General features: G+C 40.7%; 1 protein-coding gene across 7 annotated transcripts in view; it reads left to right on the top strand.

The window, feature by feature from the left end:
- Rfx3 (regulatory factor X3) overlaps positions 1 to 19,900 on the top strand; it is a 248,446-nt gene extending 228,546 nt beyond the window's left edge. For 4 of the 7 annotated variants that reach the window (XM_075973779.1, XM_075973777.1, XM_075973775.1 and 1 more), the window contains 3 exons: positions 8,669 to 8,731; positions 9,646 to 9,688; positions 13,044 to 19,900. In XM_075973779.1, coding sequence (XP_075829894.1) covers positions 8,669 to 8,731; positions 9,646 to 9,688; positions 13,044 to 13,282 — 345 coding nt within the window. In that variant the 3' untranslated portion in view covers positions 13,283 to 19,900. The remainder of the gene's footprint in view (positions 1 to 8,668; positions 8,732 to 9,645; positions 9,689 to 13,043) is intronic. The other 3 variants (XM_075973781.1, XM_075973780.1, XM_075973776.1) reach the window with 1 other exon arrangement.
- The last annotated feature ends 1,808 nt before the right edge of the window (positions 19,901 to 21,708 follow it).

Here is a 21,708-nt window from a genome sequence, read left to right as displayed (position 1 = left end):
GGAATTACAATATTAACCTTGTATCCATAGCATACAGCACCCAAACATAAATGTGTGCACATGCTCTTTCTCATGTAAGCCAGATGCCTACTATATAAGATTTCATCATTTTGTTCCAAGGCTTCTTTCTTGGGTTTTCATGGATGTCTCTTGGTCATCCTGCTTCCCTGTCCTTTCTTTTTTCTTAGATATTTAGAATATGCAAGCTAAATGCAGCATTAATTGAAGCAGTCTTGCAATTGGAAGGTCAAATGTATTAGAAAACAACAAATTATACCTTTCGCCTCCTTTGTATCCCCACACACAAATACACCAGACCTAAATAAAATTTTTTATTTTGAGATTTTGTAGTTTGGTTTCAGCCCTAAGTCTGCTTTCCTGTATTAGCATAAGTTTAGACAACCTGAAAGGACATCATGAATGTGACACCCTGGAGAAGTCGTGGAAGAAACTGTTTTTAGGGACCACCATCTGCCAGATTCCTAGGATTGACTTTTTGAAAGCTCTTCCATTGTCTCCCGCCTTTCTCCAGGCTTGCATTCTGCTCCTCTTCTCTTTGCATATGGTAGTATTGTCTATTTATTCCAGCCAGGAGAAGGGCTTAATTTTGTTTACAGCACGAGTCCAGGGGTAGTCACCACCTCCCCTCAGGATCTCCCCCATCAGCCTGCTTGCTGTGTTCAGTCTCCTCTGCTGGCTACTAGCTACAACCTCTCCATCCCCTCCTCTATGCGCATAGAGAGAATCCACAGAAAGTGTTGAAAAATAATCACTGAGGGAAATGCAAAAGAATAAAGAAAGGACTTCCTGTTGGCTCTCATGGCTCATAGATGAGATTCCTTACTCAGGAAAGTAAAGTGCCCAGACCAATTGTACCTTCTAAAATATTTTAGAGCCCCTCTCCACGGTGTTAGGTTTTTGTTTACATGCTTATACCTGAAAATCTGGAATGGGGAAAGGAATAAAAATAGAAATTCAAGATTACTTAAAACACCTCAACCTCTGAACTAGTTATTGTAGACCCCAGAGACGTCTGCAGCGTGCCTGTCCCTAGGTTGTTTAGAGAACTTTTGACCTGTGACTGCTTGGAGAAAGATGAAGCTGTGCCGGGTTCCTGGACATAGATTAGGCATGACAGTGCCACCTACTGGCTTCTTTGATCCTGGGCCTACCCCAAGTGACCCTGGGAAGCTGATTTGGTTGTACTGTGGTTCTCTGTTGTAGAGAAGGTGGTGGTTGCTGGTTCCGCTAATAAGGTAAACTGCCCTTGTTCAATGTGGGAAAGGTCTTTGTGTTGTTTATTTCTCCAGTTTTGTAACAGGAACTTGCTTTGTGGCCTCCAGTTCATGGCACTCCTCCTGCCATGATTACAGATGTATACCAGATTTAGAGTGGGAAAGTTCTTTCCTTCGGGAAACTACTCTTTTCTCCTTTTCTTCATGCCATTGTTTTAATAAAATACAGTGCTAAAAATGTCAGGAAAGATGTTCTCAACAAGAATATGGGCCAAAAATGAAGCTAGCGAAAGCTCTACAAATCTAACTCACATTTGCCTTGAAGAGACCATGTTCCCATTCCTGCTCGATCTCATTGTCTCTCTGCGTCATTATTGCTGGTGTCGTGGTTTGAATGAAAATGGCCCCCACAGGCTCATAGGGAGAGGCGTTATTTGAAAGGATTAGGATGTGTGGCTTCTTTGGAGAGAGTGTGCCATTTAAGTGGGTTTTGAGGTTTCGAATGCTCAAACCAAGATCAATGGCTCTGCCTCTGCCTGTGGAGCCAGATATGGAACTCTCAGTGCCTCTCCAGCACCTTGTCTGCCTGCCCTCACCATGCTTTCTACCCTGATGATGATGGACTAAGGCTCTGACCTATAACCATCCCCAGGTAAAGTTTTCCCTTGTAAGAGTTGTAGGCATGGTGTCTCTTTACAGCAACAAATCCCTGACTAAGACAGCTATTAACCATCTCCAGTCCTTCTCTCTTGTAAAAAGTTAAGGTTGTTAAGGTTGCTATTGGATATTGTACTTGGTTTCAGTGGGAGCCAGTCAGGTCAGGAGTAGGGTTCTTTCTCTTTTATAGATAGTTTTTCTTTATTTTATTTTTATAAAGTGTCATACAGGACCAGGGGTTTCACATGCCTAAATATTTGAGAGTTTGTGAGCCAACTATAAAGTCAGCTCAATCCATCTACTTTTAACAGATATATCTTGATCACCTAGGACATGTGGCTTACATTTAACTTTCTGTCTCTTCCAACATCCATGCCAGAAAATAGAGACCCAGATGCAGCTGACCTCTACCCTTACACACTTCTCTTCTAGTCCACTCACTTGTGAACACCTCAGGCTGGTGGTCAGGATTTTCCTGCACCTTGCAAATGAATTGGCTGCCCCCCCCCACAAGCTTACATTTGTCTTGAAGAGATTTCATAGGCCCAGGAAGGAACTCAGGGCCATTGGGCAGGGAATTCTCAGATTCTAGAAAACAGCAGTATGGCAGAAAGGTAGAGTGTAGGAGGGAAAAGGAACCTCCACCTGATTTGGGGGTGGGAGGAACAACCTAGGGAAAGGCAAACCAGGACACTGGAGTGAGCTTAGGACAGACTGCTCCCTGCTCTGGCTTTGGCTTGATGATCATGGTGAACATTCCTATGTTTGAAACTACTTCTCTTCCAAAGCAGCTACGCCTGTAACGCTGTATACTTCACTACCTGCCTGCTCTCTGGTGACTGTGTTTTAGTGATTTTGAAACAGTGTGAAGATACGTATGCTGCTGTATCCCCAGGGAACAAAGAGCCTGAATAGAAAATGTTGCATCTTAAATACGCGAGTGCGTGGGGCTATATATGCACATTGCCAGGGCATCAGGCCAGCCCCAGAGAACAGCGCCATTAGCAGTGTCAGAGTGAAAGCTGTCTTTATACAGAGAAAACGGACCGAAATCTTGATCCTGTGTTCAGTTTCAGTGAAAACTATTAGAAAATATACAGAAAAGTGCACACATAGGAGAAAGCCACCAAGGATCCCAGTACTTTCCCAGTAAACATCAGTATTGCCAGCAGAATAAAGTTGGAAGTTACTGTAAATTAGCAGTTCCTCCCACTGGTTGTGAGACCTTGTACCAGTCAGTGCTAATTGCAGAATGGTTTCATGACCTTTGTTCTCATTTGGGAGATATTTTTAAAAAGTAATGCTGAGAACATCTTAAAATTCAAATTATAAACCATTTCTCTCCCCATCAAAAGCATCTGAAATAGTTGCCACTACCTAACCCTAGCCCTTAGTTAACAAAGCACAAACCATCGACCATTGTTGAGCGTTATGTGGCTTGTAAAATTCAGACTGTTCCAAAATTCAACTGGCAGCAGAGTACTGAAAAGATTATGATTGACTCTGAAGTTCTAAACCTGCATGCGAACAATCTCCCTACCTCGATGTGGGAAACTTTAAAGGGCCTTATTCCTTTGCTCGCCTCTCATAGTGGAAGTAAATAAATTAGCCAAAACTCATCTGAGCTGTTCGCCATTTCCTGTTGCATGATCTCCACCTTCCCTGCAAACACTCAGCATATGTGCGTCCTGTCCCTGTGCAGGACAGCCCTTCTCATGGCATTTGTTTACATAAAAATCTTAATAATTAAAAAAAAATCACTTCCAGCCCCCATCCTACATGGAATGTCTAGTGTCAGCAACCTCAAGCCAAAGCCTAACAGACTGGGGTTGCTACAGCCCTCTTCAGCTGAGAGGTCTTCCTTTTGAGATCATCTTCCAATGGTTATGGAACTTTAGGGTTCTATTCACAGTGATGGGAAACTGGGTGTGAAGACAGTTTGGCTTTGTCTCTGTTCTAGACCTTCGGGTAAATGTGCATATTTAATCTTGATGCTAACCCTGTCTGACTCGTAGATAAGGAAATCAGAAGTTCCAACAGTATAATTGGCCCAGAATCACATCGATTGCAGTGTCAGAATTGTGATTTAAATCCAGTCAAGCTGGTCCGTTTCCTGTGTGTTCTTGCTCTGCTGTGCTCGTCACTTTAAATTGAATAGTTAAATAGTTCTGCTTACTCTTGCTTGAGTCTTAGTTTTGTCATCAGTAAAGTAAGTCTAAAGACAGTTTATTTATGGAACCATTCTGAGGGTTAAATTGGTAAGGTGAAGGTGGAGTCATACAGTAAGGAGTAGGATACTACAGCCTTGTCTTCCAGTGAGTACCACCCCACATCACCGGCTGCAGCAACAAAGACCTTGTAAAGCTTGTTTGTGTTAGCACTGCCCTGTAATGCTGTGAGGTCTACACTGTCAGAGTCCGGCAGCCAGGTGCCCTGTTGCTGGCATTGTGAGGTAAATAGGGGAGATAGAGACACAGACAGACACATAGTAGTAAGTACTTGATCTCAGTTCCATTCCCATCCCTTTTGCATAAGTTTATAAACATTGAAATTCTATGCATTGCCCAAAAGTGTATTTGATTGTCTTTTATTAAGATTTAATTGGTTGTGTACTTATAATTTCAAGCAATGATTTGTATAATTAGACCATCACTTTTTGGTCCAACAAAGGTGAACTCAGGCGCTAAAATAAACAGAAAGAATAACAAAGCATAATGCAGTCTTTAATAATGCTGTATTGTAACAGAAAAAATAGCCTACAGTCTTTGAATACTGAATCAAATAATCCATAGAATTACAAAGAATCCGGCAGCATTCTTTGGTATGTAGCCAAAGTGATAATCAGAGGCAAATTAATTCAGTGATTTGAAAAACATGACCAACAAAATAGAATGGAGAAATAAGTCAATTAGAAAGAAAATGCCAGTGTTAGGGAAGAGCATCAATATAATTAGGTTTAGACTGTCATAGCCAGGCTTGAATCCAATGTTAACTAATAGGAATGATTGAAAAATTTCATACGTGATTGTAAAATGGCAGGAGTAAGGGAAGGAGTCCATACAGACTTTATATACAGACTGGGAAGTGCATGGTACAACATGCCTATGATCTCAGCACTTGGAATGTAGAGCAGGTGGCAGAAAGTTCAAGGCCAACTTCGGATAAATAGCTCAAGACTGGCCTGCACCCTAGGCCAGCATGCCCTCATCCTGGGTCTGTGTGTAGGTTCCCCTGCAGTAACTGACACTCGTGGAGGAAGAAGCTTCGGTAACTGAGGCTTTTCTCACTCCATGGCCTGTCACCTGCTAAAGCTCAAGGTCAGTAGGAGTGCTTACCAGGGGTCTGCCACATGCCAGCAACTGGGCATCTGACTGCATCCTCTGTGCAGTGTAGACCTCATGGAACCATGGGATGGTGCTAACAAACCAGGCTGTCCTATCCCTTACTGTGGAGCTTCAGTGTTAGAATTGCGTCTAGACCCTCCCTGGATGAGGAACTTAAAGGTGTTCTCATCTTCAGCCACATACATTTAACAATCTCAACTTTAGTTTCCCCTTCATTCTCCGAACTGACTACCTCGTGTCGCATGGACAGTTCTCACCTCTGTGATCTTCTTGGGTACATGAAGCCTCTGCGTCCTGCAAAGAGCTACCCCTCAACTGCTTGGTGGCTCCCAGAGGCCTACTGAAGAGATGCCCTTGCCATGCTGATCCGCTGGCCCTCACACTGCATAGCCATTATTCGTATCCCTGTGGACTGCCAGGCTGCCAGGGACTGCAGTGCTTAAATATACTCTTGGGCATCTGTGCCTCTCGGGGGGGATTCAGTGTTGGGACCTCTGGTTAGAATCTACTACAGAAGTGGTTTCTCAGACTAAAGTTTTTCTCTTCAAAGCAACAGAACTAGTTGAGGCAGACTCTGCCTTCATCCATGCCATGCCTTTTCTCTAATCCATGCTTGTTTTGACTTTACAGAATTTCCTGTTCATCTGCTTGACATAATTTTAATTCGTTTGCGCACTGAATGCCATGCATTTTCTACAAGAGCACTTTTTAAATCCCTTAATTTATATATTTATATTTCTTACAAAAATATGAGATCTCTATATCCCTCTCACTGCCCCCACCTCCAAAATCTCTTTCTTTCTCATAACTTTAAAATGAAAATACCTGGCCTCAAATGTAACATCACATGTTTACTAAGTGGTGGTAGTCAAATCAACTCACTCTTTTTTTGTAGTTATAGGATGGAATCCAGTTCCTCTGCCTTGACACATACTGAGTTTTGTTTGAGAGGCTAAAATGAAAAAACGGGTGCATGTGTCTGTAAACATTCATTTCCTCTTCACAATGGGGATCAGACACCACGCTAAGGTTTGGAATGAATTGGTGGCAGGATAAAGTCCTCATGCTGTGGCACCAATGTTATAGTTCAAACACATACTAAATGAGCAGACAAGGTCAGCACTGCAGGTTCTGCAGAAGGCCCTGGGAAGGAAGCAGCTGGTCCAGTTATTGGGAGCGGTGGGGAATGAGGTACTTTAGGTAGAGCTTCTGGGAAAGGCTTCTTCAAGAAAGTATCTTCAGAAAGTGACCCATGAGGCCACACTTATTTGGAAGAAAACGTACTGGACCACTAATTAATGCACTCTGTGTGTGTACTGTCATATCAATGCATAGCAGCTCCTCTCTGCTCCAGTCCTTTCTACAGCAGAAAAACTCCACAAAAGAAGCTTCACCAATTTCTGCAACTAGAGCTTTACAAAACCCAGGCTTTCTCTTGAGTCCCCTTGTTCATTTCTGTTCACATCTTGTATTGCTTCCTTCTCTTCTGACCTGGTGAGGGTCCGTGTCTCCTCTTTGCTCTCCCATGTTTCTTTGTACCCTCTCATGCCTTTCTACCACTTCTTTGATCGGCTGCTGAAACCTTAAACCCGTACAATTGATTTCCATTTGTCATTTTTGACCCCTAAGGTTTCTTGGGCTGCCTCATTTTCCTGCTTGCCTACCTAGCCTTCATACCGGAAGCAACTTATAGTTACTTCCATAAGAGGATTTTCTAACTTGATCTGACTGATGCTGTGTGGGTCAGTGTTCAAAATGTGGTAGGTGCTCATTAAGTATTTATTCAATAACTGAACAGATGAACTGACGCTAATCTTACCCAGCCTACTATATATCATATGTGTGGACATGTATATTGCTCTCACAAATGAAATACGCCTAAAAATTCCCTCTTTAGTCTATTAAAATCGCTTCACTTCCTTATTGGATTCTTTGATTTCTCATCTATTGTTTTCTTTTGCTATGTGTGTACAACTTTGTCATTAATCCAGAGATATCTGAGGACATTGGCAGTGTCTTTGCTGCTCTTTGTACATCATCCAGCCCGGAGAATTTTGAAAAGCAATCTGTGTGTGTGTGTGTGTGTGTGTGTGTGTGTGTGTGCATGTGCGCGTGTGCTATTTTGCTAATGACAGTAACAATAGGTAGTTTTGGGCTGGATGGCTTGTTTTCATCGTTACAAATAGTCAGACACATCCAAGTTAAGCAGAGTTTCTAAGAAAAACCTTTATATGTAGTAACAAGTGTCTTTAAGGTTTTTAAATTAACAAATGCATTATAATTTGAACTACTATAATTCAAAACTTAAAAATATTTCAAAATATGACAGTTTTGAGTACCACTGTAATACTGCAAGGATCATGTGATGGGGTACACTAAAAAATTATGTGCATTAAAAATACTACAATTGCCATCAGGCTAGGTATATAAATTATACATAAAACCAAGGAATCTTATGTTTATACTTAAGTTCCATCCATAATCATTATATGTTTTCAAATATTCTAATATTTGTAAAAAGTCTGAAATCTGAAACACTTTTGCTCCCAAGCATTCAGATAAAGGATATACAAGCTATCCTCACCTTTTTATAAGCAGAGATGTGCTTAGAGTCATGACTTCCAGCTCATTTCAAGAACTACATCCTAAGAATTATTAAATGATAATATGATGATTCTGAATTTTGAATGTCCTCTGTCTATAGTTCGAAATGTTTAACTAAGATCTAAGGTGGATAAATAATCCCTTTGAATATTTGTTGTTTGTTTTATATTCTGTGATTCAAAAACCGTATATAATTTATACTTTAAATTTTATTTAAATGTACATAGGACCTTGGCCCATGCACGCAGGGTCTTCTTCAAAACAGCAGTTCAGTAGCTATGATTTGCTGCCCAGTAAGATACAACTGTCAAGTAGTGGGGCAGCATCTCCAGCACATGGAGTAGGAGTTGCATGTTCAGGAGGCCCCTTCCCTTAGAAGCAGTCACCTGGAAAAGCTATGCATTTATTCCAGTAAAGCTGCTTAACGGTGGCTTAACGATGGAGTGGAATGCCTCTCCTTAATCTTCTTTTGTAATGCTAAGAACCACAAGGAGTAAAGGGATATATTATTATAAATACCCTGAACTATGACAAGGATGAATTTGATTTGAATATGGAACTCTTTATAAGCAAATAAAGTCCAAGACCAAATGTAGTGAACAGAGATATGGAGTCATAATTGGAAGTGAGCTGACAGTACGAACTTTCTGGAATTATGCACAAACTTACTCTGAAAGTGACTGTCAAAGAGGACTGCTCCAGAACCCTTACCTTAGAACAGAGGTATGCGCTCCCGAGGTAGCTTCTGTGGACAGAGTGTTTGTTTAAGTGGAGAAAGAAACAACATGTACATGTTTGCAAAATAAGATCAGTTTTATTACTTTATAGACATTCCTTGTAGATGAAAAATATACTCCTATCATGGAACTCTTTATAAGCAAACTTCCGAATGTAAGTAGAATTTCTGTCTCATCCTTTTTAAGTCTGTTGAGAAATCTGAATTTCTAATAACTACTTTGAAAAAAATGCCGTGGAATCTTTTCTAAAAGCAGACGCCTTACGTTTCACTTTGCTTCTTTTGGATTAGCTTTGTACCTCTGCTAGTCAGCTTTTTATTTAGTGTATCTATCTTTGTTCCCCATGAGAGACTCAAAATGTACTTTCTTGCTGTTAAATTATCATCAAGCTATTGAACCAAAGTAGAAAGGAACATCTATGCCCGTGGCTATTAATTGTTCCACAGTGTTGAGAACTCTTGTTCACATTGCTTGTAGCAAATGCCTTTCCTTTCTTTAAAAAAAAAAATGGAGCCTTTGTATCTTGGTAAATAAGAATATCAATTAATTTAGAGGAGGCTCAAATTTTACAATGTGACCTAAAGACTGTTTCAGCTCTGGAGCTCCCATTGTGTCTGTCTCTCACTAATGAGAGTCCCCACAACTGCAAGGCTGTGGTCCAGCAGTGACGGTCCCAGCCAGACTCACTGGCCAAGCATGAGGAAAGGCGCTGCTGTATACTATTTGACTGGGGCTTCCAAATGATTCCGTCACACCCATCACCATCCAGGTCAGCCAGGCATCTTTCTTCATTGCTAAACTGAAATAAAAGTAAAATGGAGCATGGAAGCCAAAGAAAATTGTTATCCTTTCTCAAAGAGGTGAAGACAGCTCAATTGCAACATATTTTAAGCTTCAGATTTGACACATTTGATTGGAAAATTGTGTGGCCTTTCTAGTTAGGGAGCAAAATGGTCAGCAGTTCACACTTTTAAAAAGTCATGGGGTGGTGTTTTTACCACAGACTGTTAGAATGTTCTTTTATTCTGTCAAGTAATAACTATTGCACAAATGTCTGTTATTCTGCAGTTTGGTGATTTAAATGCTGTGTCTCCTGGAAATCTGGATAAAGGTAAGAACTGAGAACTTTGAAGGACTTTTTGACTGAGATCCTGTGAGAGGAAGCAGCATGACTGCAGCACTGAGATCCTGGGATCCTCTAGTTGTGCAGACCAGGAAGAAAGCAGCAGCTAGCTGCCTTGGGCATCCCTTGTGATGTTGCTGGGTGTTTCCTCATGTCTTCTTCATGTGAAATACACTGAATGCAGAAGATTGAATTTAAATGCAGTTCCAGACTTCTTTAAACTTCATCACAGAAGTTCACTATAAATAAAAAAATATTGACCATGGCCATAATTCTGAAAGAATATTCTAAAATTGGACCAGAGGGTTTTATTCAAAGCCAGGCAAGAAAAAGACCCCTTAGCTTACCCATCTACTAGTCAGCTAACTTCTCAATGGCAAAAGAACTCAGAGGTAGCAGTGATGTGTATTGTAAAACCACAGTGATCAGTAGTTCACTTGAGAGGGTAAATAGATTTCTATGATAGTATTGTCAGTCTAGTGTCTGCTGCCATATGTACATGATGTGCCCTCTTGAATAACCTAATGGTCCATAAGACAATGCAGTACAAAGAATAGAAGGGTCAAAGATGAGTTGAGTAAGACTAGAACACATAAATCCAATCCAACTTTAAAAGAACAATTCTTAAAATGACAATGCAGTTTTAAATCATGACATGTCTTTCAGGAAAGCAACACCACTGTAATATAGCCATCTTCTTGCTTGGAACTTGAAGAATTGTTACAGGTATTGACTTTTCTAGGAAGAAGTACAGTTATACCTTCTTACTGGAGAGCCTCTAGAGAAACTGAGGTCAGAGGTAGGGCTTGGGAGTCTGCAAAAACATGCAGCACTGTTTCCCCAAATGTGCTGCCCCAAAATTTCCAGAGTGGCCCTCTGTGTCTGTCTGTATCACCACTCTTTGGATATCCCCCTCTGTGTCTGTCTGTATGACCGCTCTTTGGATATCCCTCTGTGTGTGTGTCTGTATCACCGCTCTTTGGATATCCCTCTCTGTGTGTGTCTGTATCACCGCTCTTTGGATATCCCTCTCTGTGTGTGTCTGTATCACCGCTCTTTGGATATCCCTCTGTGTGTGTGTCTGTATCACTGCTCTTTGGATATCCCTCTGTGTGTGTGTCTGTATCACCACTCTTTGGATATCCCTCTCTCTGTGTGTGTGTCTGTATCACCGCTCTTTGGATATCCCTCTGTGTGTGTGTCTGTATCACCGCTCTTTGGATATCCCTCTGTGTGTGTGTGTCTGTATCACCGCTCTTTGGATATCCCTCTCTGTGTGTGTGTCTGTATCACCACTCTTTGGATATCCCTCTCTGTGTCTGTCTGTATCACCGCTCTTTGGATATCCCTCTCTGTGTGTGTGTCTGTATCACCGCTCTTTGGATATCCCTCTGTGTGTGTCTGTATCACCGCTCTTTGGATATCCCTCTGTGTGTGTGTGTCTGTATCACCGCTCTTTGGATATCCCTCTCTGTGTGTGTGTCTGTATCACCACTCTTTGGATATCCCTCTCTGTGTCTGTCTGTATCACCGCTCTTTGGATATCCCTCTCTGTGTGTGTGTCTGTATCACCGCTCTTTGGATATCCCTCTGTGTGTGTGTCTGTATCACCGCTCTTTGGATATCCCTCTCTGTGTGTGTCTGTATCACCGCTCTTTGGATATCCCTCTGTGTGTGTGTCTGTATCACCGCTCTTTGGATATCCCTCTCTGTGTGTGTCTGTATCACCGCTCTTTGGATATCCCTCTCTGTGTGTGTGTCTGTATCACCGCTCTTTGGATATCCCTCTCTGTGTGTGTGTCTGTATCACCGCTCTTTGGATATCCCTCTCTGTGTGTGTCTGTATCACCGCTCTTTGGATATCCCTCTCTGTGTGTGTGTCTGTATCACCGCTCTTTGGATATCCCTCTCTGTGTGTGTCTGTATCACCGCTCTTTGGATATCCCTCTCTGTGTGTGTGTCTGTATCACCGCTCTTTGGATATCCCTCTCTGTGTGTGTCTGTATCACCGCTCTTTGGATATCCCTCTCTCTGACTGTCTGTATCACCGCTCTTTGGATATCCCTCTCTGACTTGCTGTTAGCACTGCTCTTGGCTTAATTTCCATTTTAGTACCAGAGCAGGAAAATGAGAAGGTTAGTCTCCCCCAGCATGTTACTGCTGCAGAGGTACAACCTGTGGAATTGCAGTGGTAACCTGAGAAAATTAAGTGGGTGATCACTTACCTCCACTCTTCTTCATAAAGTGAAGAATCAAAGAATTTGGTCAACCCCAAGAGTACCTTACTATAGCTTTTGTGCAACAAAACTCAAGTGTGTTTCCAGAATGGGAGCACAGCTGGCTATCGAAGTGCACTGAGGAGCTGGAGAAAGGGCTTGCTTTGTCGCTTGTCCTAAGGAACCCTCTCACTCAGAGATGACAGGGTCAAGTCAGAGAGATCTAAAACTCTGGAGTGTACTCAGACTGTTTTCTCAGAGCTATTTCTATTTGCAGCATGATGGGTAAAGGGACCCTTCATTCATCCCTTTCCTGGCCTGCCCATGGTGGAGCTGCTACTGCCTCCTATATGAGTTTGATAGTTTTCCAGTTGAGCTTTTCAGTTCAGGAGAGTGGAGGCCAGAATTTGTGATCTGCCATCATCTTTTTGATGGGGTGCAGCTGGTTCTATTTACTCTTTCTTAACCCTGGGACTTCCCTTGGCTACAAGTGGAACATGAAGTTTTGTGGGGTTTTCCCACAAAAAAAAATGAGTTATATCAGTGTAATAAAATTTGGAAGCAAAACTGAATAATATATATGTTTAATTTCCAGAAACAAATTACAAGTATTTACAGAATTAATGCTTCCAGCAAAGATGTCCTTTGTGCATGTTTAAAATCTCCCATTACCCCTTCATTAGTTTGCTTTTTCTTAGCATATGAATTAAGAATTTATTGAGTTTGATGTTTGCTGTCTGTAGAGCAATAGTTACACAGTAGACGGTGAGTCATAGTGTGGTAGTGGTTCTGTGGAGCAGCACAGGCCTCATCTACATTAAGTCAGCATGGACCAAACACATCAAACATTTGTGCATGCCCCCCCCCATAAGATCAGTATTATATGCCAAAAAGACTACATTATGATGGCACAAATTATGCTATTATTCAATACAGAAATTTTATATAAAATTCCAAACGTCTGAAAGAATTGTGGCTGCCTCACTGTAGTACTGATGGGAATAAAATCCCACGAGAGGAAAGCCTACAAGTTTCCTCCCCTAGGGAAAGCCGAGGTTTCTCAGTGAGCTGTTATACTCGGGTGATCCTGAAACATGCGTTGATGTCTTCTGGTGGTGTTTGTGCAGATGAAGGCAGTGAAGTAGAAAGTGAGATGGATGAAGACCTGGATGATTCTTCAGAGCCTCAGGCCAAAAGAGAGAAAACAGAGCTGAGCCAGGCGTTCCCAGTGGGCTGCATGCAGCCAGTCCTGGAGAGTGGTGTGCAGCCCAGCCTCCTGAGCCCCGTGCACAGCGAGCACATCGTCACGAGCACGCAGACGATCCGGCAGTGCAGCGCCACAGGCAACACCTACACGGCAGTCTAACAGCACGCAACAGTGTCTCCAGCTTACTTTACCCTGGGCTTAAGCTGAAATTTTAACAAGCCTAAAGGTTGACTGTTGTCAAAAGTCTGTCTGTGCTGAACATTACCTTTTTGGAGTTGTGAAATGGAATGGGTGTGTGTGTTTTTCCAGGTTTTTTTTTTAACACAAATTATTTGCCTTTTAATAATAGGAGTTTCTCCCCCACTCCCCCTTAGTTTCAGGTGTCAAGAAGGATTTTTACAACACGTAATGTCATTGTTTTTGTTTTCTCATACTTAAAAAGTAATTTACATTTTGTAGCTTAAAAATATTTTATTGTTGATTGTTAGTCTTGGTGTATGATTTTATGTGTAAGTTTTTTAATTAGATGCACTTCTGTGAAATATCAAAAGAAATGAATTTCTTTGATTTACACTGGAGGCATGCCCATTTGGCAGCAGATGCATCAAATTTGCTTCTGGAAGGTGCTTTTCATTGGACAGAACCATAAGACACTATTTTGATAACATTTTGGAGTATGGAGAGAACACAGAGCGTTTTTATTATAATGATAGAGGGTTGGGAAGGTCATCTATTTTTCTCTGAAAAAAAAATTGAGCTGTGCATTTATCAGTTCAGGGTAAATGACAGAATGGCAAGAGATTATGCTAATATGTACATAATTTGTGTACATAACTATTAAACCATGTTAACAATGCAAGCTTCCGTTAGACATTGACTTTTAACTATTATTTACATACCAATTCCTCTGTTTAAAGACTACTGATTCTGTATTGGGACCACTGCACAGATGCATTCTGCTGTTAAGTGGGGCTGTTATAGTTAGATACTGAAGCTGAAAAATGACTTGACTTTTTTTTTTAAGTGTACATGCTACTTATACTGAGCTGGACATACAGGAAACTATTCCATTTGGATGACTTTCTTTTATTCCAGGTCTTTTTTCTAATAGTAGTTCAATATGCTGCTATTATAAAAAAAATGTATAGAATGCAAGGAATGTAGCGACCTGCATATTGTTATTTCCTGGTTTCTAAAGTACATGGATTTAAATTTTACACAGAACCTGAAGGCAGTGTGACTGGCACACCTCACTGTTGCTGACCCCGATTCTGTAGGATTTGGATAGGTGGCTGGATGGACCATTGCCATTGAAGAATGTACATCAGGGATCATCGTACCTCGGCTATTACATGGTGCCTTAAAACAGAACTGAGCTAAGGTTTAGTAAGGTTTATTTTGTTCGCGAATAACTCTTCAACCCATTTGGTAAAGTGTGCCTGTCGTGCTCAGACTCCTGAAGTAAGGACAGGCCGCATGTTCTTCAAGGGGAATTGAGGGGAAAATGAAGCAACACAAAGAGACAAAAACTTCAGTTTCTCTCTGAGTGACTGGGAGTGGACTTGTCTATGTTTTATCCTTGGAGCTGAATATCACTTGATTATAAATCAGATTGCTAAGGGTGTGGACTAACAGGCTAGTTTTCATACAAACATGTTACATAAAGGTCATATGTTGTAGACCATTCTTATCTAGTCACAATTCTGGAAAGCTAACAGAATGAGCAGGTACTTATTGAAGTGCATCTTTTCAGTCTACATGTCTGTCTGTGTGTCTGTGTGTCTCTGCATACACATGCACACATGCGCACACACATGCGCACGCACTCACCCATGCATGCACGCACACACATGGAGCAGGAGTCTGCTACAGTCAGAAGGTGAGACCCTAAAGAGCACAGGCTCATCTTGTTTTATTTTGCATGAAAACCAAGGTTCTTTTCAGAACTCAAATTAACATAACAACAACAAAATAGGACACATTCTTTTGTTTAAGTAACTATAAAAATAAATCAGTGAAAGTCAATAAGTAAGGAAATCAATAAAGCCAAAAAAGAAAAGGAAAGCACAAAACAATGTTTAGATCACTACTGAGGCCTGTATTAAAATGAAGACTTCATCTTTCCAGTTGAGTTGGGTGAGCAGTGTGGTTAAGGAGATAAGGCTGCACCAATCTGGAAAGTTAAAAACAACAAATGGCTTATCAGGAAACACAGTGTATTGAAACTGTTATTGCCTGATTGTCTCAAACTTCGGAAGATCAACAGCATTTCTTACATTAAAATGTCATAAACATAGTTTTTAGTGGGTTCTGATTTTGTATCGAGGAACTTACTCACACTTGTCTTCACTGGCATCCAAGCATGACTTCATTTACTGAAGATTCCCAAAGGCAATGAATTTGTAAACCCCTCCCCTGCATAATCCATCATAAGCTCCAAAAGACCATGGATCTACTTCATTGTGAGTTAGAGAATGTTTACACATAAAATTTAAATCATCACATAGCTCTCTTCATTTTAATTCTCCCTCCTGAGGTCTTTCAGTTTCCTGTCTCTACCTGTCATCAACAGATGGCGTCGTGTCTGTATTGGACCAAATGTATTTACTGGTGTCACTGTGTTTATTGGTTAATTTTTTTAAATGTATTTGTATCACTGCTTCATTTAATTTAATGTTGGAGATACTTGTATCATGAAAGGAATCTGCTAACAATGGATAGATATAGACTCATCAGAGTGAGGGACTGAGTGGCCCTCCAGAATTCCACATTTCTTCCACTTGTTCATGGTTTATTCTAAATTAGGACAGAGTAGATATTAATAAGCCTTGTTATGATTGGAATTGACTCAAAAATATTCTGAAATCTTCTATAAATATTTAGAAACATTAATCCTATTACACTAGTGTAGCTAGTTCTAACCAGTGCACACAACAGAACACCAATGGCTTATGACACTTCTAGCTATTTGTAGTACACACTTGGACACACATCAATTTTGGATTTGAATTGTGAAATATATTAGACAACAAAACAGTAATTCATATGCAGGCATAAGCTAGAACAATCACATGTGTTATAGTCATTTAAGATTTGTTTCCATTTTCCATTCCCAGAAACTGACTTTTCTAAAAATCTGCATTACATTGAGACTTCATTGTGGACTTACCGACACAATACAGATTTTAAGGACTTCTGGTATTTCTTGACATTGGAATCAAATGATAGTCCTGAAATACATGAGTGCAAACCAAGTGCTACACTTCCGGTGAGGAAAAGGGAAGGGAGGTGCATGAGCTGTTGGTACATTTCAGAAGAGCTATCTCCATGTAATACAATCGAATATTATAGGAATTGTTTAATATTAGCAAACACTTGGAGAACTATAGCCAAAAGATTTGCACTTCCAAAACCAGTGAACAATGAGTGGAATGGGTGAACCTTCTCCTGGGAACACAGGGCCCAGTTTTTGATGTTTTATTTCCTTTGGATACCAAGTTACTAAGGATTTGCATCCAAATCATGTCTGGATTGACTGTGTGAGTCTTACTGCCTTTTCAGAAATCTGCGTTCCTTTTCGTGATTTCCCTTGTACTGTATAGCACGGTTCATGCACCTCTCTTTAGATGGTGTACTTTAAAAACAGAGGTAAAATACACAGATGGTTTTCGCGCTGCATACATAAAGTTAGTAGTGTGCAACATTAACTGCCTTTGATTTGTAGTAGAAGTGCAGAATTGAGCACGTTCTTGCAGAATGCTGGAGATGTCAATCAGGAGTGAGTACTGCTTCCATGCTGTCCTCATGGGCCTTTTTACATGGACACACTCTCTAGAAGTGCTTAATGCATTTTCAGTTTTTAAAAGATTATTGTTATTATTTGAAATGTCTAAAATAACGCTGTGCTTGCAACATCGGTGTAAAAACAACCAAGTGTGTGACTGTGATGGTCCTCATTGCGTGGACACAGTAAAAAGTCAAAAACTGGACTAGTCACATTTGTACACAAGGTGAGGCAGTGGTTATCTGTAACAGATTGACTTTGTCATAACCTCCCTCTCCCCAAATTCTTTTGAGCAAATCAAACCATCCAGAAATGAAAATCAGAACTCTCTGATATCTATGGATCATGTCAGAGTATCGGGGAGGAGGGCTGGCATGCAGTGTTGTTGAACACCGGGCTGTGACTGGGTCAGAGCAACCTCCATGTCCACGGTAGAGCAAACCCCTTAACAGAACCCTAGTATTTCTGCGAGTCTGGTGATTTTTATAAGACTGGAATTGAAGCATTAATTCGGTGCTGAGTTCTAGTCTTAGAAAAGCCCTTTGCTGTAATGCCTTGTATTAACCCTTTGAGCATTGTAAGATATACAATGGGGGATAAAAGCCTTTCAGATCATTTATTTAGACTTAAAAAAGTAAAATAGCCTCTATATCCAAATGTCTAATTACACTGTTTTTTAAAGGGGGGGTCAGAAAAGAAAGTGTCTCCATGCCGAACACTTGCATTTTATATACAACTCTTAATTTTACTTCAAGAGGGCTTGATATATTTATTCCCAAATATTCACTGCCATCTAAGTAAGTGTACTGTTTACAGAAGACAAAAATCAGCTTTTCTAGCATCACGTGACTCTCTAGAAAAGGAGGACACAGACATTGGCCTGTGCAGGCCTATGTTGTAACTGATTTCTGCACACTGGAGGTACCTGATTGCCTTTAAAAGGTATAATAAAATAAAGGGTTACATTTCTTCTTTTTTCCCAAAACAGAAGATCTCATTTATTTAGCTTTAGAAAGTACAAATGTAAGTGGAGCCTTAGGAAGAAATGAGTTCCTTTAAACACAACTGAACTTGGGATAGTTAGGTCTTTGAAGTTGCATCTGTCATAAAATACTGTTTGGAAATTCTTACGGGGCATCATTGTATCTGTGCTCCAATGCGTTAATACTAATAAGTCAGAGAGAGACAGAGTGGCGAGCAAGGCAGTCCCTTGCTCTGAGCTCTTCTGTCGGGAGATGCTGTGACTACTGCTTCAGATATCTCTGAATGTCATTCTGCGTACAACATTGCTGATTTCTCTGAGGGAACTTCTGGACAGTTGATCTGGTCCTCCCCCGTGTGACAGACCACAGAGCAGTGTTGTCTGCTTATGTGCCCGCACTGCCCTTGCTGGGCACGAACAGGAGTGTAACCTATTCCGATGTCTGCTGACATCCGTAGCATAGTGCAGGTGTCCGCACGTTGCTTTTTAGGCAGTTGAGGAAGTCAGACCATGCAAATTACTCGTGTGTCAACATGCAATCCTCAAAGGGTTTTCCTTTAGCTCTCTTCTTTTGACTCTTCATGATGATTTACTGTAAATGCTTCTCAGTTTGCATGCCTTGCCCATTGCTGCTAGTGATTTTATGTGCCAGTAGACCTGAGTTTAGTTTACCAATTTTACTTAAATAGTAAAAGCCGCTTACAAAGTGACTGCCTAGGATCAATTCTCCTTTTGTTTAAAGGGATTGGTGATATGTCTTCTTAAAAGAAATATTTTGTCTCTTTTATTTGGTTCTGATATTTGAATCTTTTCCCCTTCTTTCCTTTGTTTTCTTTCTTTCTTTTTTTTTTAAATAAAGTATGACGTTGGGATTGGAAGCCCTGAGTAATGAAATATTTGGTAAGAATCATTTATGTAGTTCAGTAATGATGATAACAAATCTCCGTGGGAAGTTTGATTTTGGGGAGGAAAGCAAAAATGAAACTCTGATTGACTTTTGATGACCAAGTAAATTTTCCTGGAGTAAATTAGCATTTCTGAGCAAACGATTGCCTTGTTTTAGCCTACCATACTCAATTTTCTCTGAGCCGCTAAGGAAGGTATTAAATTCTATTCGTTTAAAAAGCATCTTCTGTACCAAAGCAGATTCTCTTCTCTGCTCATCTCCGTCATCGATTGGGCCTATGGTGGCGACCAATGCGTTGGCTCCAGAAACTTAAGTGAGTGCCTTGAGAACACTTGGGAATTTGTGCCTGAGGTGGGAAACTTTTAATTAGGTTAATTGTAGCGCTTACCAATCAGTGACTCCACTATCACTCAGGGCTTTCGTACCTTCTAGGTAAAACTTCTTTCGTTGTGGTTTTTTTTTTTTTTTAATACTGTATTTTTTTTTAAGTGCCATCATTTAAACTTCACTTAGTAAGTGGCAGATTACATTCTTCAGTCCCACAAGCACACAACATAGTAACACTAGGAGATATTTGAGCATTTATTTTACAATCGACTGAATATATTATGTAAATGAGGTAAGCAACTTTTGTAGAGATTGTATGTGTGAGATAATGTAATGTTCTTTTCCAGTTTTTGGACTACAGTTGAATAAACTTTTTAATTATTTAAAAACATCTTTACCGAATAACATGTGATGGTTTTTTGTATAATGTATTTGATTTTGTAAATACGTATTTCCTGATGTGATTTTTGTGAGAAACGCTAAATCTTTTAGTATACCATGTCCTCTCAAGATTGGCAGGAGCTAAATACTAGTTTGTGGGCGATTTGTATTGTGTACTGTACAATAACTGGGGAACTTTTATAATTATAAAAATATATATTAACTTTTAGTGTGTTGTTTAAACAAATGACTGGAACATACTAAAGATATTAGTAGGATTTTTTCTGAATATTTCAGACTTGAACTCAGGCTAGCTTTCTTGTGTTTTTCAAAACAAAATGGTGTCTTGTCTTTTAAAAATCAATAAATTTGTTTCCTTGTTACAAACATTTGAAATGGCTTGTCTTTCCCCCCAATCATTGTCAGGAAGCATATATCACACCACCTCCCCTAGAAGGGACTCCATGTCATTCATTAGCTTAGAAACAAAATTAAGTTGTTTTCCTTCTTTGTGTCAAATGAAATTGGCAATATTTACACATGAACAGCACAAAAAGAGAAAACAAAATTATAGGCCCAGCAGGGGACAAATCTTACTCTCAGAGAAGATTAGTGATTGAGTGCTGTTTGATTTTAGACGCTGTCAGCATTCCCATTGTAGATCCAGATTTCTGCATGTTCATAATGTGTTTGTTTTATGTCATTTCACATTGATATTTGGCATTCAAGTTCCTTGCTTAAATTGAAATAGCTTTATTAAAATTCATTTTAATGCACTTAAGAAGACACCCTGCCCATCTTTTTCTTTGAATATGTGCAGAAACATTTTCTTGGATGTACATTTGTGGGTGATGAATGAAAACGATCATGTAATCGCTGCCATCAGAAAGGTCAAAATTACTTTTTTTTTTTACCTTTTGGACATTTGGTTGTTTTCAGATCATAGTATCTAGAGTCTTCTAAAGTGGGGAATAGCCAACTTTGAGGGTTTCTATAAAAGAGAAATAAAAAGGGGAGAATATCTTGGGACTCTCTAGCATGGTGCTTGTTATCAACTGTAGTTGATAGTAAAATATTGACACCTTAGTTCATAGCATATCTAGACCACTGCTCGCTTGGTGTGTGCCTGCTTATACATGTGTATGTACATGCATGGCTGTGTGGGTTCACATACGGAGGTCAGCTGCTGCTGTCAGTCCAAGCGTTCCACTTTGAGGCAGGGTCTCTTGTTCACCATCATGCATGCGAAGCTTGAGAGGCTTCTGCTCCCAGCTGGTCGTCAGCAATTTCCCCTTGAGTGGACAGCAAGGTCTTATGCTGTGAGCTGCCAGGTGCTCTCCCAAGAAGCACCGCTGTATCGGGATCTTTGCATTTTTGTCTCGTCAGGATGTTCCTCTCCCCAGCTCAGTGCTCGTATTTGCCATGTCTGTCTCGGTGAAAGAAGTCTGTGCTGTGGAGTTCCTGCTGCGTCTCGTGCATGCAGCTGTGGCCCCTTCATACACAGAATATAGAAACATTACCCTGATAGCTGAGGTGATCATTACCCTGACCCCTCTGGTTATAAGTGTCTCCTGCCAGACACCTCATACCACCAGCCTCTCCCTCTGTTTCACTCAGACCCCTGACCATTTAGTCCCTAGCCACTGATTCACAGTTCTGCCTGAAAGTCAGCTCTCCAGTCCATGTCTGGAAGAATAACAACTCATAAGCCCTGACCCCCTACCTGGGGGAGTCTCTTTCAGTACACTCTTCCCAGAGCACTTCTGAGTCAGAGCTGCAAAGCAGCATGAGCCACACGCCTGACAGCTGAGCCTAGGCTCGATGGCTGGCCCAAAGAATCACAAATGAGAAACACGCCGTTTCTACTTAGTTTCCACATTCATGGGGCTGATGTGGGTATGAGCCCACCTCCAACTCCACGTTACCTGGATGAGGCTGTGCGGTATTTGCTAGGTGCGTGGCAGGTGCCTCTCACATAGAACCTGTGCCTGCCCTGTTTTTATTACTAGTTGTACAGTAGTGCGGTCCTGTAAAATGGGCTGTCTTGTCATTTCCAGGTAGAAACATCACTAGATTGGAGTTTGGTCAACGTAACTGGGGTCGTATTTATCCATGACCAAGTAAGTTGTGCCAACAAAACCTATCCTTGTTCTTAATTTCTTTAATAGCCTCAAAAGAACTGTCAATGGCAATGCGCTATTTAT

Source organism: Microtus pennsylvanicus, chromosome 5 (genome assembly GCF_037038515.1).
Source record: "Microtus pennsylvanicus isolate mMicPen1 chromosome 5, mMicPen1.hap1, whole genome shotgun sequence".
In the NCBI taxonomy this organism is placed as follows: Eukaryota; Metazoa; Chordata; class Mammalia; order Rodentia; family Cricetidae; genus Microtus; species Microtus pennsylvanicus.
The sequence above is the reverse complement of the archived record's forward strand: the minus strand, read 5'-3'. Positions and strand labels throughout refer to the sequence as shown.